Source organism: Mustela putorius, unplaced genomic scaffold, assembly GCF_011764305.1.
Source record: "Mustela putorius furo isolate JIRA1106 unplaced genomic scaffold, ASM1176430v1.1 tig00000129_pilon_pilon_pilon, whole genome shotgun sequence".
NCBI classification, from domain to species: domain Eukaryota; kingdom Metazoa; phylum Chordata; class Mammalia; order Carnivora; family Mustelidae; genus Mustela; species Mustela putorius.
In genome coordinates, this window is record NW_025421290.1 from 13,357,577 (window position 1) to 13,380,518 (window position 22,942).

Below are 22,942 nucleotides of genomic sequence, written 5' to 3' on the forward strand. Positions count from 1 at the left end.
TGAACAAGCAGGATTACATTGCTTCTGAAGGAGCAGTGAGTTTGGGAAGATGGTGGACTTTTCCGGCATGGTACATCCTACTTCTCTAGAAAACAACGCAGGTAACCAGGCAAATTCCACATACTCTGTGAGCTGATCCTAACTTACGGATGGGCTTTCCTGGAAAGGGAGTGGCTTCCAGGAGCGGAGATAACCTGGAAAAAAATTGATGCCCACGTTTGAACTTTGATGCTTTCCTGCCTTCTTGAGAGCCAAGCTTGTTCTAGCACAGGGCATGACAGCAATCCAGCCACTTAAATGTTTTTTGGCAAATAAAGTGTTATTGAAACAGGGCAGTGCTCCTTCATGGAAGTGTTAGCTGTACCTGCTTTCACACTGTACCAGCGCAGAGTTGCAAAAGGCTCTGTGGCCAGACAAAGTCTAAGACACTTACCTGGCCTCACCCAGAAGAAGTTTGCCAACCCCTGGTCTGTCAGGCTTCACCATGACTGTCCTTTGAGAAGATACTGATAACACTATTATTGAGCCGGAAGGGAAAGTCAGCAGAAGTAATCAGCAAGGACTTCCACAAAATACTTTTCCATCTTCCATCTTACCTGCTCTTCCTTCCCTGTTCCTTCGACCTGTTCCCTATCATGCACTTGAGTTTAGTAGATGACACGACCATCAGGGAATCATACCTAACAGAATAAAATATTTTGGCCAGTCTGTCCCCTTTGTCTTTCATATTCTGTAAAAATTCTAGGAGCAAAGTAAATTCAGTTAACATCTGTTGCATTCATTAGTATATGGGGCTGGGTCCATGAAAAACAAGATCGCAATGACCGTTTAATGCCACAGGTAACTATTTTGATTGTTAACAAGGGATGGGATTTCTTGATCCTATATATGATCACAGTTAACATGTGTTCTAGTACCATTTTTTTCATAAATGGAACAGCTTTTTCTTAGTATTTAGTTACCTTTGTCCTATATTAAAAATTACCAAAATGAATTTTACTTTGTATTATACTGAAACAGTGCCTTTCTACTGTTGAAGTTCATTTAGTTAAACCTTAATATGTCTCTACTATTTGAGTTGGAGTTACCCTTCTACATCGTTAGAGGGTTTTTAGCCAATCTAGACAGTGAAAGGATATGTCTCCCACAAGTACTATCTAAGAATCTCATAGGTTTGTAACAGTGATGTGGAAATTTATGGCTTTAGTTGGCCAAGTGCATATTGCTTCAGCCTGTGATTTATGGTCTAGTGAACAACCACAGAACATGTCCTTTGCAATTAATTGACCTTTGTATAGCCTGTTTGGGGTCTTACTAACAGCATCTGAAATGAAAGAAAAACTCTACCAGTTCTTACATATTATTACTTGGGAAATGATCCTATTAAAAATTTGCCCTGTGTTAATTTCAAAAGAAGTTATACTTAAAGACTTAATTTTTTTAACTGTGCTTTGAGTCTCACTGAAAGTCTTCAGCTGTTACTAAGAAATTATTTGCCACACAGATATGTAGGGGTAGAAATTTTGAAAATTTTAGCATCCTTCAGGTACATAAATCTTTGGACAAATCATAAAATTCCTTTACATGAACATTTGATGTTAGGGTTGTAGTATGTTATAGAAATAGAAAATCCAATGAGGAAGACAACATCGAAATGTTTTTTACCTTTTTGCTGTGGGGAACAGAGGGGTGCCCCCGGTGTAGAGAACAGAGACATCCCAAATGTTGCCAGGATCTTGTTGACCTGATGCATTTTGTGTTACACAGAACATCTGAAAAAGTAAGGCGTTTGTCCTAACAGAATATACAGTGCTTTAGAACTTCTGTTTTAACTATGAAAATAGTGAATATTTGTGGCAAAATAAGTTTGAATTATACAAAGGTTAGTAAGAAAAGACCTACCCAGAGGTAGCCATTGTTCAATTTTCTTGTGTTTATTTCCAGAAATGTTTGTATGTTATGTGCACATTTTTTCCCTACAGATGAGAAATGGTTTTCGGAGGCATTCCTCCCTGCCCTGCCCCCTCCATACTATATTTGGTCATTTTGAATGCGATTACATAATTCTCCTTCATTCTGTGTTACTGCTACAAAGTAATTTATTCAGCCATCTCCCTTGCCATATATTTGTTCACTTTATTTGCTGACTCAAAACAGCACTGTGGTAAAAAAAAAAGTGTAAATATATAATTGTGGGCTAAATATATAATTGTGTGAGTATATCATTGTGAAAGTAGACTTAAAGGAAGGACACAGGCTGTGTGGGTGTGTTTTAAATTTGAACAATCACTGCCAAATGTACCTCCAAATTTTTAGTCCTAGCATAACAATGTCCATAGCTGGAAATTCTGGAATATTATCCTTATCATCCTAGCTAACATTTATCAATCATGTTCTGTGTGTACTGTTCTCAGTGCCTTCTTTACTTGTAATAATCTTTTAAATCCTCACAAGGGCCAGTGAAGTAGGCACCCATTTTACAGATAAGGAGATTAAAACTGAGTCACATAGTGAGGTCACTTAACTTGCCTGCCTATAAGTTACCAGAAGTAGTGAGTGACAGAGGATTCAAATAGGTGTCTGTCGATCGTGGTAGAAGGGGAACACAGCCAGCTTGGCTTGGTAGAGAGAGATGATCATGACATGAGAGAAGAAAGTCTGGGACATAGCTGTGAATGTTTAGCGTGGAAAAAGTACAAAGAAATAGTACAAAATTTATTCTTATGGGCAACGTGATGTTGAGAAAAATAAATGTGCTGTTGTACATTTAAAGAGAGTCGGGGAGGATCTCTTGGAATTTTTTTCACTAGCCACTGACTAGAGATCTGGAATGAAAAATGTGCCAGTTAAAAATGAGGCCAAGTTAAAAAAAAAACTATTGTTTCTTTATTTTCTAAATAAGTTGGTTAATTAAAGCCTGATTTAAAGGAAAAGAAAGTAAATGTTCTTGAAGGTCCCTTGTGCTGTACCACTTTTCTTTTCTAGCAAAGGGGGTTTTGTTTTGTTTTGTTGTTTCTTCAGAATGTGAGATAATGGGAACAAAGTAGATAATAAGAGAAGAGCTTCAAACTAGTTAGTGTAGGTTGAAAGCAAAGTGAAGTGTCAGAGCCTCCATCCAGTGGGAAGTTTTGTCCATCAGTATTATCTTATGCTTGACTATCGACCTACCAAGGAAATAGGAGGAGTTGGATTAGAGAAATAGTAAAATTAATGTTTTTCCCCCTTTCTAATTACCTTATAAAAGAAGTAGTTGTTGAAAGTTAAGTATTTTGTAATTGAGTCACTGAACAACATAAATTAAAAAAAAAATCATTGGTTTTAGAAATTGGGCCCTCGAACTAGGGAGAGTACACACTGGTTTTCCATAAAACCTCACTATCAGAGTTCTATAGAATCTTAGAACTTCTAGGGACTTTAGAAACAGTCTGGCCTTACCCTCTCAATTTGGAGAAAGAAAAATGAGGCCCAGAGATACTCAAACTTACCAAGAAATCCTGATTAAGTAAACCAAAAAGTTAAGTTCTGGAATCTCATCTTCAGATGGCCAATGTAGTCATCACTCCACTATCCCATCGCTCTGAAATTAAGTGATATTTGCAAATATTATCTAAAAACAGTAATCAGAAAATTTAGCAACATTAAATGTTTGTATCAGTTCAGTGCTAATTATTTAGTAGACCTAAAAATAGGCATGCAAATAGGCATGCAAATAAATGTTTATAACACTTTTAAAAGAAATCAAAACTAGATTTTAATATGAATTAGCCATTTTGTAGGTAGAATGTAAAAGGATCTAATGTGATTGCTAGAATTTGTATTCTCATAGGGCAAAACCTTCTCTAGGGGTCGTTTGGTGTTACCTACAATCTGTTTTAAAAGAAGGAAAAATAGCTTTTTTAAAGAATAGAATGAAGCTAATATTCTTTCTTATTCGAGAAAAGTTGTAATGGAATCGGTCAAGGCAGTGGTCAAAAGCAGGGTTAGGTGTGTATAATTTAGGGAGGGATTTGTTTGCAATTCAGGGTCCTGAACTGCTCAATGCTGTTAGCTCATGTTCAAGCGCACTTGAGAAATCCCTGTGAAGATCGCTATTAGACTGGTATGTAACAGAACAGGAGAACAGGTTAGGGAAAAGCTTCATAAGTGCTGTCTCTATGCACACACATTATATATAGATAAGGCATTGATAAGGGGGCAGAAGAGTTCCCACAGAAAAAGTCTAGAGAAAAGGGATCAGAGGTCATCCAAGTAAGACATCAGGCCTTAGAACAATATTCAGAATTAGAATAATATTCAGAAATGTTGAATGTAGCAAAAATAGCAATAAAGGATTAGGGAAAAGCAAACTCATTTTTGGCAACTAACCACATCTGAGTTTCTTATACAGTTAAGTGGTTAAGAGTGAAAGGCCAGCTTTGTACTTACTTCAGATTGCTTGTGATTAATCTGAAGTCTAATTTTAGGAAAGAGGTTGCCCTGATTCTTTCCCATTGCCTCTGAATTTCCAATGGGATGACCTTTGGCGGCTTACCGGTCTTCTCTTTGCTCGGTTTCCTCCTCACTAACATGAGTGAAACAGCGGCTCCCCCATCCAGTAGATTACATGAAGAGCATAGTGCTTAGAACAATCAATGTTTGACCCACAGTAAGCTCTGAATGTGTTAGATTTGCTGTTGCTTTCATTACAACTAATGCCCTCTATACAATCTTATTCATTTTTCCACTTGTTTCTCTGTAACAAAGAAACTAGAGGGGTGGCAGATGGCTCAAAGAATAACACATTAGAGGCTGGTAACACATAGGACCCAGGTGCTTTCCAGGAATATCAGACATCTCGACTGCATCAGCAGTTTCTTTCGTGGACTTCTTAGGGGAGATTCTTCCCCTCAGCCTGTCTCAGTGTCCAGTGCTCTTGAGGGGATCCCCACTCCCTGACAGCAATTGCATTCATTGTTTCTGGCCCGTGGCTCTGCATAACTACAGACTCTAGCAGCCGCACAAAGTAGGAGCAGAGAGCTGATTCACAGACGTGTTTCACTTGGCTACCGGAGGACACATCTGTATCGAAGGACCAGGGCTGCACAGAGGAAGCTGGAGACACATTGCTGAGATGAAGAACTCTGAGGATCAGCCCCAGGAATATAGTGATAACAGTACTTTTATGAGAAGCTTTTCCATACGTTAGCTCATATGATTTTCTCAACTCTGAGGCATGTGAAGTAAAAATGAAGCTGTCTTTCCCCTGTTTTGACTACAGTATCTAGGTCTACTCTTAATATGTTTACATTACTAAAGCATTTTCAAAGTGTAAAGATTTCTCTCTGTATACTGATCTTCAGCTTCTAAAATGATCTCCTGTTCTGTTAACCATGACTATTAAGCTTGCCATAGACAGGCTCTCAGGGGACCCGAGACACAGGACAGGATTTTGTTGTAGTTTTGGAAACTTGCCCTAGTTTGAGGGACTAAAAAGATCTGGCACCTTCTATTTGATTTTATAGGTTCAAATACCGTAGGCTATCGCTGTAGGTCTTGGCTTGCTGGATACATTGGTAACAGCAGGGTTTTGCTAACTTTAATACTCCATTTTAGGAGGAGAGAAGGGTTCAGCATTTACACTGCCATTGTAGCTACTTTATTAACATGCTAAATAGTAACCAAGGACTGTTCTGAAAACTCATCAGATTTCCTAAGCTTTTTAAAACCATGCAAGTGTAATGCAGTCCAACTTCAAAGCTGCTGCTCTAGCCGTTGTCCCCATCATCTGGCCTGTTCAGTCTCCAGATGAAATTCGTGCAACTGCTCGAGTTCAGGTATCTGTTACTGCCGGCTTTTAAGGCACCGTAAGCACGAGTTACTTTGCCTGCTTTTTGTGACTACTTAGCGAATAGTTTTGAAATTACATTTCTTTTATCTCACCGCAGTAGACCCACCTAGAAAGATTTGCTTCAAAAAGTGTTTTTGAGGTAAAGTATAGGGCTGAAATTAAAAGCCCCACCTGCTATCCCAAAGACTGAGATTCTAACCTTAGTAAATAGGTAGTAACTACTTCATTATCCCCCAGCAGCTATATGTACCTGGCCCAGCATATCTTCCAAGGGGACAGGGGGTACAGTTGTATTAAGGTGCTCTCTGAAAGTGAAGTTAGAGAATTCTGAAATTTTCCTCTTCGAGTCTGTTAGGTCACACAAATGCCTTCTAGCCACATAGGTGTGCAGACATGCCTGTGAAGTTCCAACTACAGTGCCATCTTCTGACAGACTTGGTGTTCGTGTGGAGCAGAAGCCACAGACCCCTGATTTTGCAGGGAGGTGAGGGTTCAGGCTGGGACCTACTATCCACAGAGTCCCTGAGGGCTCTGGTGTTGGCTTCAGGTCACCCTGTTTTGTAAGACAAAAGACTGGCCAGAGTAACCTTTAGAAAGGGGTTCCTGCATTCCTTGGGTTCCAGTTCCCATCAGCTCAGATGCATTTCTCAAACTCACAAGCTGTCACAGCAAGAGGGCTGGGCCTGTGAATAGTGTGTGCTTGTTTTACTTCTATCCATCCAGGGTCAGGCTTTATTCTACCATTTCATCTGAAGCAGTACCTTGTTTTGGTTACATCAAATGAAACCCTTCAAAATTGTTACTGTTTTCTGGAGTCTGAGTAAACTAACTGAAATAGTCTAATTAACAACTGGCCAAATCCTGTGGTCATTCTTAAAAACACTTTTCCTCCTTTTGTGGATTTAATCTAGACGTATAGTTGAGGAATGCTGTCCTCAGTGCTCATAGGAGCTAGACATCCTTTGTCCTCACAACAAACACTGTGCCCTTCCCAATGTTATTGTGCCCCTGAAGGAAAACAATATCATACCATGGTGTGGCTAAGTTCAATTCCCCTTTATAGTCAACAATATTGTACAAACTTTTTTTTTTCCTTTAAGAGAGCAAGCAAGTGGGCAGGAGGGTGAGCCAGGGTGTGGGGGTGCGGGGCAGAGGGAGAGGGAGGGAATCTTAAACAGGCTCCATGCCCAGGCTGCAGCCCGACCAAGGCTTGATCTCACAACCTGACCTGAAATCAAGAGTTGGACACTTAGCCAGCTGAGCCACCCAGACGCCCCTACTGTACTAACTTTTATGGTGACAGATGGTTGCCGTTTCATACCATGTATAAATGCTGCATCACCATGTTGTACCCCTGAAACGAATACAATATTTTATGTACATTGTTTTTTAATTTTTAAAAAAATACAAATTTAAAAAGTGATAAAATAATAAATTCCCCTTGATCTGTGGTTCAGAAAATGTCCCCTTTGTCACACCTAAGTCTGTCTGTAGCACTGTCTTGTCCCTTGGTGGGGGAACAGTTTGATGATTAGAGCCAACATTTGAAGACCGACATCTTCTATCTCATTGTCTTCTAATGGCTTATCTAGGCCATTGTCTAGACGCTCTGAAAGTCGGATGTGCTTATGGCTGTTGTGTATATATATCTGGTGGTATATTACGTTTTTTGCTTTCTATTTAGGACCAGGAAGAAAACAAGGGAGCGACAAGTTGGCCTGAATTCTACATCGATCAGCTCAATTCCATGGCTGCTGTAGGTATACTTTCTGTTCAATGGCACACAGTTTAAAAGGCAAATTTAGCACACAATTGGACAATAAATTCACTTGAGGAAGAACTACCAAATGTCATTATCTTTCCAAACTCCATTCCAAACACTCAGTGTTGCGGGGGGTAGGGGGAGGTGAAAAGGAGGGCAGAAGTGGTACTTGGCGAAATTATTTTTTCCTGTATGTTTTACATAAAATCAGCACACACTAAAATATACGTGAGTTTAATATTATAAGAGGAAATGTAATCTTAAATCTGGCTTATGTTCAACTTTAACTTGCAGTTGCTCTTACCAGTCGTTTGTAGCGTTGTTAGGGCAGTAGTAGTCTACACGTTAATAGCATTTTACAGTTACACAATGGAACTGCTCCTTCACTGATCTCCGCCCATTCTCCTTTCCACCTCAGACTTGCTTAGCTCCTGGATTCTTGATGTTGCAGGGCAGCCAGGTGCTCCTTCACTCTTGTAAATAACAAAGGGAGTTTATGGAATCAGTGGTGAATAAAAGACATAAAAATTATGCTGAGGTGTTCTTGGGAAATCTATGGTTAAGTAATTGCTTAAGATGCATTTTCAGTGCCTAAAATACGCCTCTGATCACATGGATGCTGTGTAATGTCAGCATTCTGAGCACCCTTCAGGGCACGTATTGATCCCAGCTAAAATATGAAGCAGAAAACAAGTCCTCAACCTTTGAGCCTTACTAACTCAAATCCTATTCATGTCGATAAAAATCGGTGATTGCCCATGGTACACCAGTGTTCACCCGTGTGGGTACACTCAGGATTTTAAGATCACTCTGTTAGGTTCAACTTTCAGTTTATAATATCCATGCAAGATGATAGCTTCCATAATAAGTATTTTTCTCTACCTCTTTCTCTTCTTCCTTTCCCAGGGTCCTTTTGGACAATTAGCTGCCTCATACTGAGGCAAACATTTTTTTTTTAATTGTCTAATATTTTGCTGCTGCTGCAAAAGTTAAAAACTGATTACAATATGTGAATCACACTTTTATTAAACTTTCAGAGACATTGACTTTTAGTAGCTTCCTCTTTTCTAGCTATTTCTTTGAAGATGCTTCTTTTGCTGTTGCACAATGAATAATAAACAGCCTAGTTTAGAGCTGTATAAATTATAGAAGAAACTGCATAAGCTTTTGCCCTGAGGATTTCTAGTCTAAAAGCACTGCAGAAAATAACACCCAACGCCTCCTTGTCCAAGGCATCCTACATAATGGCAAAGATGAGAAAAGAGTGATCTCAGTATTTGTATGACTATGTTAGCAAAGTGTGGGGCTTATGACGACCATCAGGGATTTTTCTGTGCACAGCCTGAGCAATAATAACTTAGAGCCTTTTACATTTCCTGCATTTGAAAATTAAGTTCTAAATTCTTGTTCCTGGCTGGTAGAGAAAAAAAGAGCTGTGGGGCAGAAAGTCTTGCTTTCTAATTAAGTCAGCATTGTTTGATATAACAAGGGAAGTTGCTTCTTCGTTAATGAATTCACTTCTATAAATGGAGAAGTGCTAAATACTATGGCATTTTTTTTTCTTCGCACTTTGGGGGCAATTAGGTTAATTTGTCCTGTAGTGACTTAACCCATGCCTTGTACGGAGTCACCCTGGCTCCTTTCCTGCACTAGGTCTGTGATGTGCCAGTATGAAGCACTTCTGTAAGAGCCTTCTTTCTCCTTCGGCCAGCTCCTTGGACAACCCTGTGCTGCATTCACGAGTCATCTACATTTTAATTATATTCGCTTCCTATTCCAAAATCCTTTCCAAGAGTATCTCAAGGCAATTAAATTGTCAGTCACTTTGCTATTCTTGACGTGCTTAACACCTAACAAAGCTTTCTAATGCTCCTGGAAGGACAGAGGTGGCGTCTTTCTAGGGTTAAAGGTAAAAGGCAATAACAACTTCTGAGTTAGTGAGCCTGCAGAACTCCTGTGTATGTAATGAACAAAGAGGTCTGGTGAGACCAAAATCCCTATGCTGAATTTTCTGTTTTTCTCACCTTATTTGTTGCTACCGCCTCCTACTGTGGGTCTGGCTGGTCTCTCTGCTAACCGTATTGGAGATTTCCCAACAGTATACAGCAGAGAGCCTGAGACATTGTCCCTGGGGACTGGAAAGACCTACAGTTCCTCCAAATCCTTTCACAGCCTGGCAGCTCAACTTGAGCTCTCTAGCTTAGGGATTTGTTGAAGGGGATTGATCCACGCTGTTACCATCCTTTGTCTTCAGAATCCCTACCTCTCTGGAGCGTGCAGCGTGGGACAGCAGCATAACAGGCACTTTACGGGTTGTTTTAAATCCTTATAAGCACCCGGTGCTGGAAGTGCTGTTTATAGATAAGGAGTCTAGGACTTGGAGAAAGGTTACCTTGCCCAAGGTCATCTAATTAGGAACAGGAGAGCTGGAATGTAAACCTATCAGACTGAGCTCAAAGATTCCATTCTAATTTGCCTCTCACACGGTTTTTAAAAACCCTTTGGCAAGTAAAAGAGGCCTGGTAATCCCACCCCCACGTCCCGACTTTTCCGAGCTGGGGCAGGCATCTGTTTTCTTTAATGCCTCCAGAGTCCGATGAACAGCCTGGGTCCAGAACTGCAGCCCTCAACTGGTCTGCGGAACAAGTTCAGTGACTTTGCGTAAGCTTCTTAACAAGAATGCTTTGTTCTTTAGAGGACCCCAGAGTGATCTGTTGGCTTTTAAAGAGTGAAAAACAGTATCATAAAAGCACAGCCCAATAAGTTCGAGAAGGACCTGGGCTTCCTTTGAATGGGCTTGTCTGTGCCCTCCCAGGGAGGAAGGATGTGAGGTGAAGTTCAGAGTGCTGAGCAGACTGCCTTGTTGATTTCATACCAGTGAAATGTTTCCAACAGGAGCTTAGTACCAGACACCTAGACAGGAGTGATTTCTGTGCTTACTTTGTGTCTCTCAGAACTGGATGTTCCAGTGCACACCTTAGTAGCCTTCATCAGATCCTACCAGGAGGCGCTTTGTCCTTTGCCCACTTCCAGGCAAAGGGGATTGAATAAGTGCAGAGAGCACCCAGGGAGGCCGCCACAAGCCTGACCTGCGTATGCCAAGGGGCATACTAGATGGTTGGCCTAGCAGCTCTCTTTAGAAAGTAGGAATGTCTCCTTTATCTGTGAAAAGCTGCAAATCAAGCCTTTTTCCTAAATGTGAAGCTTGAAAACTTTAGACTTCATATAATAGATTTTATTTTGAAAAGTCATACTGGAATATCCTGTTCATCTGCATACCCTTAGTTTTCTTAGTATAACAAACACAATTTTTTATTCAAATCTAATTGTATCACATACAGAAAAGAGTGTGTTGCCTCTGTTTTAAAAGGAAGGTAATGGTCCTTACACTGGGAAAGGAAATTCTAATTCAATTTTCTTGACTTTTCATAAATCTCCCAGCTCTCCTAGCAAAAGACTTACTGTAGTCTGTTTTTATGCAGATGTTCCATCCTCTCCAACATTGTTAAAAGAATAATTACGTGCATCTTTCTTTGGTATTAGTGAACCATAATAAGAAATGTGTGTCTTCAATTTGGGTATAGTTTTGTGTGATTAAGCTTAGGAACAAGCGGTGATGTTCATAAACAGCTTGATTCTGAGCTGCAGATTCAAAGTGATTGCTTCAGAGTCTAAACGAGTTCAGCTGTGCCATAGGAGATTAAACATACTTGGCTGGATTCAGGCTGAATTTTCCAGGGAATGGGTCTCACAGAGCCGTGAAGAAATTTATTGGCCATTTCTGCACACAGCTTCCTCCCCTACCATCCCCTGGTCACAGCTGTCCAGGCACATCACCAGCAAGAGGACAGTGTCAGCAGAAACAGTAACGCATTTGAAAATAAGACTTTACTGATTTTTATTTCAGTTGCCTTAAACGATACTGATATATTTCTTTGGAGCTTTAACCCTCCTAATTGTGAAGTCAAATTTAGGTTTTAGTTCCCATTTAGTTACTTAATACTGATACCATTAACTTGAAAAAATGAAGTCAAGTCACCCTCTGATGATCTGTAGTCCTGAAAGAAAGGGAGCGACTGGAGACACAAGGAGCCAAACAGACACAGGAGCCAAACCTCCCTTCCCCGCTGCCTTACAATACCCCCGTCTGTTTCCCAGCCATGCGTTCTATCAGAAGTGGTAGCAGGAAGGGAGACTGAGACTCAAATAGCACATGTTCAGAACAGGATGATGGCAACGGACCAGTGGCCCTGAGGCCATTAAGGCTGGAGGATACTTTTAGTACAACTAGGTGATCATGGGCTCAAAGGAATGGAATAGACTTTCTCACATGCACAGCACCCGTGACTGTAATGTCAACTGAGATCTTCCTGAGAGCCTTGCTCTACAGAGTGCGACCCATAGACGTGTAGCATCGGCACTGCACGGGTACTAGTCAGAAGTGCAGCATCTTGGGCTTCCCTGCAGACAGACCAAATCAGAGCCCTCGTTTTAGCAAGAGCCCCAGGAGATCCATCTCCGCATTAAAGTTTGGGAAGCTGTGCTCAACGGATCCCCAGGTAGGGAGGTTGTAAGCCTCCCACCCACTCCTTCAAGCACACACTCCACAGCCTCATTTCCAAGTGATGTTGAATCATTTTTAGAACTTAAGTATTTATTCTGAAAGAATTGTTCATCTTAGTATCAGGTCTAATTTGATTGTTCCTGTTAAATGATTTGGCATAACAAAAAGTGTAGAAGATTCTACTTTTTGGCTTGAGGATTACACAAACTGCCGTGGTTTGATAGTGTCATAGTGTCACTAACTTGAGTTGCCAGAATGCTGTATTTAACTGCAGATCCAATCTTCTTTCTATCAAATATAAATAGTAATGTTTTCATCAGAGTGTAGTTATAGTTATATAACTATAGTTGGACAAGTTAATCTCTACCGAAGATTTCTAAACATTTCTTAAAGCTTTATCCAAATTTTAAAAGAACATTCAGTAGAGGTCACAAATCTGGAATTCTTAGTACTTTTGCTCTATGTTTTGGTTTTATAGTAATCCTAGTAATAGATTTATTAGTTGTTTATTTGTATTAAAAGTGATAGTAGCATGTAATCTGTGGACTTGTTTTGCTTGTATCCTAATTAAATCATAGAATTTGAAGAGGTAACTTCAGTTTTCTTTGCATAGAGAAAATCTCTCCTGGCTTTAGAGAAGGAAGAGGAAGAAGAGAGAAGTAAAACTATAGAAAGCTTGAAGACCGCACTAAGGACAAAGCCAATGAGGTAATTCTTTCCTGGATAGCATGTATTACTGGTCTCTCTCTCTCTTTTTCTTCTTCTGCCCTTTTTTTCTCCCTTCTTTCCTACCCTCCTTTTTTCTTTTTTCTGCAAGAGCCAAACTTTCAAGGAAGCCTTAAAAACCTTCAGTTGAATCATGGGTGAAATATTTTAATCATTGAACATTCAATAAATTGATTTTCTTCAATTAAAAGATATGCAGACAGCTGTTAAGATGACGTAAATTTAAAAAGACAGAGACTAGCAAGTGATGGTGCAAATGTGAAGAAATCACAGCCCTTGTACATTGTTGGTGGGAATGTAAAATGGTGCAGCCACTTCAGAAAACAGTTGGACAGTTTCTCAGAATGTTAAACATAGTGTTGCCCTATCACCTGTCAATTCTACTCCTCGATATATAGCTGAGGGAACAGGAATGTTCATGTTAACAGTATTCATAATGACCAAAAAGTGGAAACAACCCAAATTCTATCAGCTGATGAATGGATAAATAGAAGGTGATATATCCATACAATGAATTATTATTCATCTCTAGAAAGGAATAGACTACTGATACATGCTACAACATGGACAAGCCTTGAAGTTATTTATGCAGAGTGAAAGAAGCCAGATGAAAAAGGAAAACATATTGCATGATTTCATTTCTATGAAATGTCCAGAAAACACCAATCCATATAGACAGAAAGACCAAACCATTCAGAGAGAAAAATTAGTGGTTTCTTAGGGTTGGGGAGAGGGGGAAATGGTCCTTCGGGGATGACTAGACTGTTCTGAAATCAGAAGATGTCAGTGGTTGCACAGCTCTGTGAATATTCATACATTTGAAAGTATGAATTTTATGGCATGCGAGTTATATCTCAATGAAACTGTTACTTAAAAATATGGGCAGTCAGCCTCCACTTGTGTATCTCTCACACCTTCATTTTCTATTAGTCTTTAAGGTTTGGTGGAATGTTGGGTTGCTTATAGGTACATTTCATTAACATGGGAGCTGTGAATGAAGCGACTTGATTTAACCAGCTGGGCTATATCTGTGTTGTGTGACTGCATGAGATGGCTGGAAAATAAAGATTTCCTTTTCTTTATTTGACTATAAAATGCTAACTAAGAAAAATATATTGATTTATCAAAAATCCTATGCCGTTATATGACAGGCTTTGTACCAATTCTAACTACATCAGTATTTTTCTATTTGTGTGTGTGTTTCCATTCTCAGATATTAATAGGTATCCAAAACTAAGTGAGTTTGGAAATTTCTGGAGTAGGCATATAAACAAGTTACGTTATTTCTGAAATTTTCAGAGTTTCACGTGTATATGTGCATCATGAATTTTTCTCATAGATCAGCTTACAGTAAATAAATGCCATGGGTATCAATTAATGTGCAGTAACAAAGGCTCACTTTTGTTTTATTTTAGCAGTTTATTTATTTAGTTTTTTAAGTAGGCTCCAGGCTCATCATGGGGCTTAAACTCATGACACTAAAATCAAGAGTCACGTGCTCTGTGGACTGAGCCAGCCAGCTGCCCTTTCTTTGTTTTATATATAGGCATTCTCAGAGCATGTCCTACAAAAGAAGGGTTTTGCTACAAAATGTTAGTAATATAGATTATCATTTGACAAGCAAATATCCTGGAGCTTAAGGATGTTCTTTGACTTTCACTGATTAACATAAAGGTGTTTAGGAAGTTATAATAACACAGGACTTTTTTTTTTTTTTTAAGATTTTATTTATTCACTTGACAGACAGAGATCACAAGTAGGCAGAGAGGCAGGCAGAGAGGCAGGCAGAGAGAGAGAGGAGAAAGCAGGCTCCCCGCTGAGCAGAGAGCCCCATGCAGGGCTCAATCCCAGGTCCCTGGGATCATGACCTGAGCCGAAGAGAGAGGCTTTAACCTACTGAGCCACCCAGGCGCCCCTTAACACAGGACTTTAAGACCACATATTCTGAGTGTCTTCGTGTTCTTGATTTACTGTGGCTCTATGATCCATTCATTGGTTTTATTTCTTGTATCGGTTGAGATCTGTTTATCTCAAACAGAGATTATTTCACATATCTGGTAGAGCTGACCATTGGGTTTGTGCTGAGGAGGGGGTCAGGAATTCAGAAGACTTTTTTCATGAGGTCTTTGATACTTCAGGAACTACATCTTCCTTTCTCCTGTCCGGGCAAAACTTTTCCAGTAAGGGCTATTAGAAAATCGCAAAGAGACCTAAGTCTGATCCATTTTAACCTTCTTCTGCCAGGTTTGTAACCAGATTTATTGACTTGGATGGCCTGTCATGTATTCTCAACTTTCTAAAGACCATGGACTACGAGACCTCAGAGTCTCGAATACATACCTCTCTCATTGGATGTATAAAGGCGCTAATGAACAACTCTCAAGGTCGGGCTCATGTCCTGGCCCACTCTGAGAGTATTAATGTGATTGCTCAGAGTCTGAGCACAGAGAACATTAAAACGAAGGTGGCCGTGCTGGAAATCTTGGGCGCCGTGTGCCTGGTTCCCGGGGGCCACAAGAAGGTTCTGCAGGCCATGCTGCACTACCAGAAGTATGCCAGCGAAAGAACCCGCTTTCAGGTAGGCACGCTCACTCTTCACTTTGTCATCCACCCCGTCTGACAGGTGCTTTCCTGGCCCTGAAGGGGGATCGTCACTTAAGATTCTCCTCTGTGGTGATGACTCAAGCGTTTCCTTCCTCTTGGGTTTTAGTACCAGAGTAGAATATGCCTTCACTAGTTGATCAACCTGGGATTTTAGATTTACTGAATTTGAAAATTTGGCCCTGCTTCCTACAACACATCTTTTTGAATCCACTAAATGCAGTGTTCCCTGAAATTTCACAGGTTATCATTCCTGATTTAGTATCAGTATAAACAGTGAGATTATGTCACCGTATTTATACTCAAATATAAAAAACAAACCAAGTCAAAAGCACAGTCTTTTGTACTTTGTATGCATGTATAAATGGACATAGGTGATGTAGGAATTTTGAAAGTAGAGTGTTTTGAACATATTTTAAGAAAAATAAAAGGTGGCTTTTCTATGGATGCATGTGATTCTGAGTAAACGCAAGATTTAAAACATTTACTTCTGAGCATAAAAATCAATAAAATGAGTGTAAGATTACTGATGATTCCATCCTTTGTTTTTATGTTTGTATCCTTGATAGACATTAATTAACGACTTGGATAAAAGCACAGGGCGGTATCGAGATGAAGTGAGTCTCAAGACTGCCATCATGTCCTTCATCAATGCAGTGCTAAGCCAAGGTGCAGGAGTGGTAAGAACCTTCCATGCTACTCTTGAAAACATGGATTATTAAAGAATAATCTTCTTAAAAAGGTTTCTGTGAGTCCAAAAAGCATAAATATGTGTTTTATCACCCTTTCACTTTCAGGAAAGTTTGGACTTTAGACTTCATCTTCGCTATGAATTTCTGATGTTAGGAATTCAACCTGTAATAGATAAATTAAGGGAACATGAAAATTCAACATTAGATAGGTAAGTCAGATTGGTATCATCTGAGATAGCTCATGCTTTTTTCCTTGTACGTAGTGCCTGTGACTTGCATGTGGCCTTTCTGTAACATAAAGAGTTGGCTCCTGAATATTAGTTCAATGAATGGTGCTTTTGTGGTTAGACTTTGTCAGTGAAAGAAGTAACACATTGTATAGAGAATTTAATGCGGGTGTGGCATCAGACTGAATCCACGTCCTCATGCTACCTCCTAACTTGCTATGTATTCTGGTCAAGGTGGTCAATTTTTCTGAATCTTACTGGTTGGTTCCCCCCTACAAAGAAATAGTGATAATAATGATGATAATGATGACCACTATCTTTTGTGGGCTGTTATGAAGATTGACTATAAGACATGGAATCTCTTAGCACCATGAGAGGCATTCTGTGAATGTGAATTTTTACTCTTTTGTTCATTTGCTCATTTGTAATCATTTTGCTATTTCTAAGCTATCCCACTAGCTAGCTCTCAGACCTTTCCTTCTACTGCATTTCTTCCTCATTCATGCACTCTGAACATGCTCTTCTCCTTGGTAGTCTGTGACCGTGTTCAAATACTTTTGCCTCAGGGCCTTTGCACTTGCTATTTTCTCAGCATTAAAAGATCTTACCACATATGTCTAAATTGCTTATTCCCTTCTTCCCTTCAGAGAGAGCTTTTCCAAGCAGTGTGTGTACACAACTCACATCACCTCACATCATTCTCTTTTCCCTTTACCCTGATGTACTTGTCTTCATAGAACTTATCCTCAGTGTCTAAAATACATAGTAGGGGTTCAGTAAATACTTGAATGAATAAGTGAATGGCATGAGTATTTCTTTGGTCTTAATTCATCAGTCAGGCAAGTGTAGATATATGAACTTATTTTTCTTTCTTTCTTTCTTTCTTTTTTTTAAGATTTTATTTATTTATTTGGCAGAGAGAGAGAGACAGAGATCACAAGTAGGCAGGCAGAGAGAGAGAGGGAAGCAGGCTCCCCACTGAGCGGAGAGCCTATTGTGGGGCTGGATCCCAGGACCCTGAGATCATGACCTGAGCCGAAGGCAGAGGCTTAACCCACTGAGCCACCCAGGCACCCCCAGAATTATTTTTCCATAAGGGAGTCTCTGAGCAGAATCTGGACTTGATTGTTCTTGGATTTGATAAATATTTGTTAATTGCCTACTATATACCAGCCATCCTAGGTTTTTAGGTTTGTCTCTTATTGTGATCTCAATTTCAGTCAGAGTATGTCTTTTTCCTTAGAACAGTTAAGTAAAGGCATCCAAATTTTGTTGTCTTAATTCTTACTTTTTTTTTTTTTAAGATTTTATTTATTTACTTGACAGACAGAGATCACAAGTAGGCAGAGAGGCAGGCAGAGAGAGAGAGAGGAGGAAGCAGGCTCCCCGCAGAGCAGAGAGCCCGATGTGGGGGGTGATCCCAGGACTCTGGGATCATGACCTGAGCCAAAGGCAGAGGCTTTAACCCACTGAGCCACCCAGGCGCCCCTGTTGTCATATTTCTTTTAGAGAAATCTATGAATATTCAGGAAAGGCCTTCATATTAATGTCCTAATTCCCATGTGCTTGTGTTTGTAGGATGTTCTACTTTTAATAGCTTCTCTTTTATTGGATTTCAGACATTTAGATTTTTTTGAAATGCTCCGAAATGAAGATGAACTAGAATTTGCCAAAAGATTTGAACTGGTAGGTATGCTCATGATTATTCTGATTTAATTCATCAGCTCCTGGAATTTCCCTATTGTGTGTTGAGTGGACAAGGACTGGGTATAACCTGCTGCCCACGTGGCAGGATTAGCTGGCTGCCTTGGATTTGCTTACCTTGCTTTGCAGATATTGAGGATATTGGCTGCTTGACCTAGATTTCTTTTTCATATGGAATAGGTTCACATAGACACAAAAAGTGCGACTCAGATGTTTGAACTGACCAGGAAGAGGCTGACCCATAGTGAAGCTTACCCTCACTTCATGTCCATCCTGCACCACTGCCTCCAAATGCCTTGTGAGTGTGTTTGTGACTTACACGTGTGTTTTCCGAATGTTTGGACATCATCCAAAGGGCCCTGTCTTCTGAGCAGTACTGATTAGGTCGGGTGCACACCATGGATTACATACCTTGGTTTTGTGACAGTCCAGAGTGTCTCCACACAGCTCCATGGTGAGCTGTGTATTGTGACATTCCAAAACTGAAGTGAATTATAACCTAGTTTGATTTTAAAAATAAATATATGCCTCACAACACATTTCGAAAAGGCTAGAAAGTGCCTCTCAATCACATAAGTGATCACTGCATGTCGGAATTCCAGAAACTTTGGGAAGTGCTGGTGCAGATGTAAACATCTCTGATTCTGTGGCTCTGGTGGGTGACCACTATTGAAAAATATTCATCCTAGTTTAGAAACAACTTGAAGTATTTTTCCACCATTCTTTTCTTTTTTAGATAAGAGAAGTGGCAACACCGTTCAGTACTGGCTACTACTAGATAGAATTATACAGCAAATAGTTATTCAAAATGACAAAGGACAGGACCCCGACACCACACCTTTGGAAAACTTTAACATTAAGAATGTCGTACGAATGTAAGTTTCTTATTTTGCAGTCTGTGAGATAATAGTCACCATGTAAGACATTTATTTTTTCCCTACTTTAAAATAGCAGCTGGGGGAACTGAAATGTTCTAGACGTCAAATATGAGTATATATATGTATGTAATATATCTGAGTAACATCCGGGTTTAAATGGGTTTCAAGCATACTGAGGGCTTTCTGTGCAGCGGACTATTTTTGTACCTAGAGAGCATGTATTTTGGCAGTGGGCCTTTTATGTTTTTTGTAATGAATACTCCTTTTACTATTATACAGGTTGGTTAATGAAAATGAAGTTAAACAGTGGAAAGAACAAGCAGAAAAGATGAGAAAAGGTAAATAATGAGGCCCCGACAAGAGAAGAGGCCGTGTTACTGGTTAATTGGGCAGCTCTGCCCTCTGTATATTTTAGAAATTTGCGTTAATACTTCTTCCCGACTTTAGTGCATCAAACAGTCTTTCCTTTTTCCATGTCTTAGGGGCATTTTTGCCCTGTTTTCTCTTGAATTGAGCTATTTTAGTTTTCATGCTGATTGCTAAGTATTTTATCCTTTTATTATAATTATGTAAATTTTTTTGGAAGAGCTTGTAGCATTTGGTGTTTGGTATTCATTGATTCAAATTTTCTTAACTACTGCTCCTTCCAGCCTTGCTGCCCCGCCCCATAACTGTTCGTTAAGTCACACTAGGTTTTAAGAAATGTAATAAAGAACAGCAGGGATGACCCAGAATTTTAAAAGGAAAACCCAGGCCACTTGGTTTCAGCAGCCCCATTCGCCATGTGACCTTAATTTGGTACCAGTTATAAAAAGAAAAATCATGTAGAAAACCACTGACCGTTGTAGATATATACATTATGAGACTTTCACAGACCAGTTCTTGGTGAGTATTAGAATATGTCTTTGGTATTAACACTCAGCATCAAATGCCAGGAGGGTCATTTGTGCCTATTGCTGTGCCAGCGCAGAGAAGGGACATAAGTTGCCCTACTTCCTTCAGAATACAACAACTGAAGTTGGCCCTTTTGTAAAAACAGTCCTGTTCCTGGCCTCTGCTCTTTCACTATGCTGGTTAACTGACTTCCTTTTCCTGGTCCAAGTTATTTAGCCACAGCCAGCAAAACACAATAGCATTCACCCCGATATTTAGTGTGTTGAAAAGAGGGTCCAAAAGATGCCAGAGCATTTCCTTTTCCCTCATCACATTTGTCCTTTTCCATTGAGCAGAAAAGCAGAGCCACCACTGCTAGCAGGAAATACCATGTGTGAAGTACATTTATATTACAGGTTCCTCACGTAAGGAACATTGCTCTCACATAAGCAAGGTTGCCACATACATTTTTTATTAATAGATTCCAGAAATTGTTATAGAAAGAAGAGAAACACTAAGAGTTTGGGGTGAAGAGAGATTATACCAAAGAGAAGATGATCGGGGGGAACTCTAGGGGTGCCCTCTAGAGCATGGGGATTCAAGGGTGCAAGCTGAGGAGAGTATGTAGGACAGAAGCTTTGGAGTCATTCATTTGTTCCGTGGATGCTTGTCTAATGCCTGTATATATCAGGCACTGCATTGGGCTCTGGGTACATGTGCAGGCAGTGACGTCCTCTTCTCCACTCTTCTTCCTCTGTGAGATGCAGATTACACCCAGCTCACAGAGCTGTTACAAAGATTAAATGACAAAGCAAATAAAGAGGCTCTAATGTAATGCCTGGCACATACGGTTGCACAGTAAACAATAGGGACTGTGGTAGGATTCTCCCCTCATAGGTGGTACAAGAGATAAGGGCCAAGGTCGGTGAGGTCACAGGGAGAGTGTAAAAAAGGAGGTACTGTAGATAAAATTAATTCTTTTCTGAAAGCTTCAGGTAGCAAGGGTGTATTAAAGAGGGCATACTTTGATGAATCGGAGGGTGGAGGCTGTGAGGAGATGGGAAGTTCTCTGGACCTGGAAGGTGGAAGTAACTTGGTGTCCTTTGTGGAAAGAAGCCTTTTGGCAGCAGCTTCCCAGACATGGTATTATATCCGAGTCATCTGATGGGCATTTGAAAACCAATTCCTAAGCCCTGTCCCCCCAACCATAGAACAGACTCCCAAAATGTTAAACTCTCTCAGGTGGTTCTGACACACAGCTGGGTTTGTCAGAGCTTCATGACCAGTGATCAGAGGCAAGTCTTACTATTGTGGAAGAGGAATGAAGTGGAGGTAGAAGAGGAGATTGAGGTGCAGTGAGGTCATTTTTAGACACATCTCAGAGGAAGTCAGGGGCGCATTCCACACAGCGGCAGAAGCGGACTGGTGGTTATCTTGACTCCAAAGCTTTCTAGTGGCTTGACCTCTTCTCTGTGAACTGAGTTGGGGGAACTCAGAAAGTAAGAGACAGAGAAAGCAAGAATTTAAATGTGTTACCAGATTCAGAAATAGAGACTAATTCTGTGTAGCTCTGCCCCAGTGGATTATATCTCTAGTGGGTTTACTAAATAAAAGGAGTAGGAATCGGGGCCAAGTATTTGAAATAAAAATCTGCAGCCTAAACTTCATTAGTCTTTTTTCCCAAAGCCCCTCACTCCTGTGAGGGCTGGAGTCAGCAGGCATATTGGCAATGTAAATAAGCATTAGGCTAAATTGGATGCCTTGTTCCATTAGAGCAGGATTGGGAAGTCAGTAAAACTACAGCGGACACCTCATAGTTCTCTCCCCAGATTATGGTGATTCTCACACTCTGCCCTTGTTTTTAATGCTGAGATGATAACATTTGCTTTCACAAGTTTTAAGAATTATTTGTCAGAAGCATGAAATCCTTCAAGTCCAAGTAGCCTTCTGAGAGGAGAACGGGAAAAGGGACTCGGTGTTGGGACAGACATGGTCTGAGATCAGCATGTCCTCACAGAGCAAGATCTTCCCTTTCAGCCCTGTGCTCGTTGGACATGAGCCAGCAACCTAGCTAATAAAGAGTGGCTTCTCTGGTTCTCATTTCTAATTTGTGAAAAGAGGCCCTTTTAATATTCGTTTTCCCTAGAGTGATTAAAGGGCCATTTATATGACAGGATCCTGAAGTAAGTACCAACCAGGACCCCTTCTCCTCCGCAAATAGGTGCTCACACTTTAGGGTCTCTTCTGTAGCTAATAATGTTCATCTAAGGACCCCTCCAAGTACTAACACCACTGAACCCACAAGCTGCTCCCTTTGATGGAGAAGAGGAATAATATTTACCTAATAAAGAGCCTCAACAATCATCCGCAGCCAATTTTCTGTTTAGAGAAAGCGCTTCCACTTTGAAGAGTCCCCTGTTTTCATGTCCTGTTGTTTTCTTGTGCAGAGCACAATGAATTACAACAGAAATTGGAAAAGAAGGAGCGCGAGTGTGATGCCAAGACCCAAGAGAAGGAAGAGATGATGCAGACCTTAAATAAAATGAAAGAGAAACTTGAAAAGGAGACTAGCGAGCATAAGCAAGTCAAGCAGCAGGTGGCGGATCTCACAGCACAGCTCCATGAGCTCAGCAGGGTGAGCACGGTGAGGGCCGGGTGATGGGCCGGGTCTTGGCAGCTGCTGAGGCCGCACTTACCCTGGAGACCCTCACCTTAGGCAGACAACTGCTGCCTGGGGATAAATCCTGGTGATTTATCACAGGGGTCGGAAGACTCGCTCCCTCTGCTATCCTGTGGGTTAGGCAGCAGAGGCGACGTGAGGGTGTGCATTTCTAATACAGGTCCTCTCATCAGAGCAGAGGGACTCACACTGACTTCTTGAAATGAAAACTGGTTTTTTGAAAACCAGACCATGATGTTACAAGAAGCGAGACATATGTGAATGAGCGCTTTACAAATTAGCCCTGAGGTTCCAGATACAAAGGGCTGACTCAGTTGTCCCTGAGGAGCCTACACCCATTTGATTTACTGCCCCTGCAAACCCATCTTCTCAGAAGTGTGGATTTCTCTATAACATACATTTTAGGCA

The 22,942-nt window shown here is 40.5% G+C and overlaps 1 protein-coding gene across 4 annotated transcripts in view; it reads left to right on the forward strand.

Annotated features, from left to right (window-relative positions):
• Nucleotides 1-22,942, forward strand: part of DAAM1 (dishevelled associated activator of morphogenesis 1) — a 162,691-nt gene that overhangs the window by 100,260 nt on the left and 39,489 nt on the right. For all 4 annotated transcript variants that reach the window (XM_004738862.3, XM_004738865.3, XM_045070058.1 and 1 more), the window contains exons 4-13: nucleotides 7,512-7,583; nucleotides 12,767-12,861; nucleotides 15,124-15,457; nucleotides 16,050-16,160; nucleotides 16,278-16,381; nucleotides 18,019-18,085; nucleotides 18,284-18,401; nucleotides 18,840-18,978; nucleotides 19,261-19,319; nucleotides 22,302-22,489. In XM_004738862.3, coding sequence (XP_004738919.1) covers nucleotides 7,512-7,583; nucleotides 12,767-12,861; nucleotides 15,124-15,457; nucleotides 16,050-16,160; nucleotides 16,278-16,381; nucleotides 18,019-18,085; nucleotides 18,284-18,401; nucleotides 18,840-18,978; nucleotides 19,261-19,319; nucleotides 22,302-22,489 — 1,287 coding nt within the window. The remainder of the gene's footprint in view (nucleotides 1-7,511; nucleotides 7,584-12,766; nucleotides 12,862-15,123; nucleotides 15,458-16,049; nucleotides 16,161-16,277; nucleotides 16,382-18,018; nucleotides 18,086-18,283; nucleotides 18,402-18,839; nucleotides 18,979-19,260; nucleotides 19,320-22,301; nucleotides 22,490-22,942) is intronic.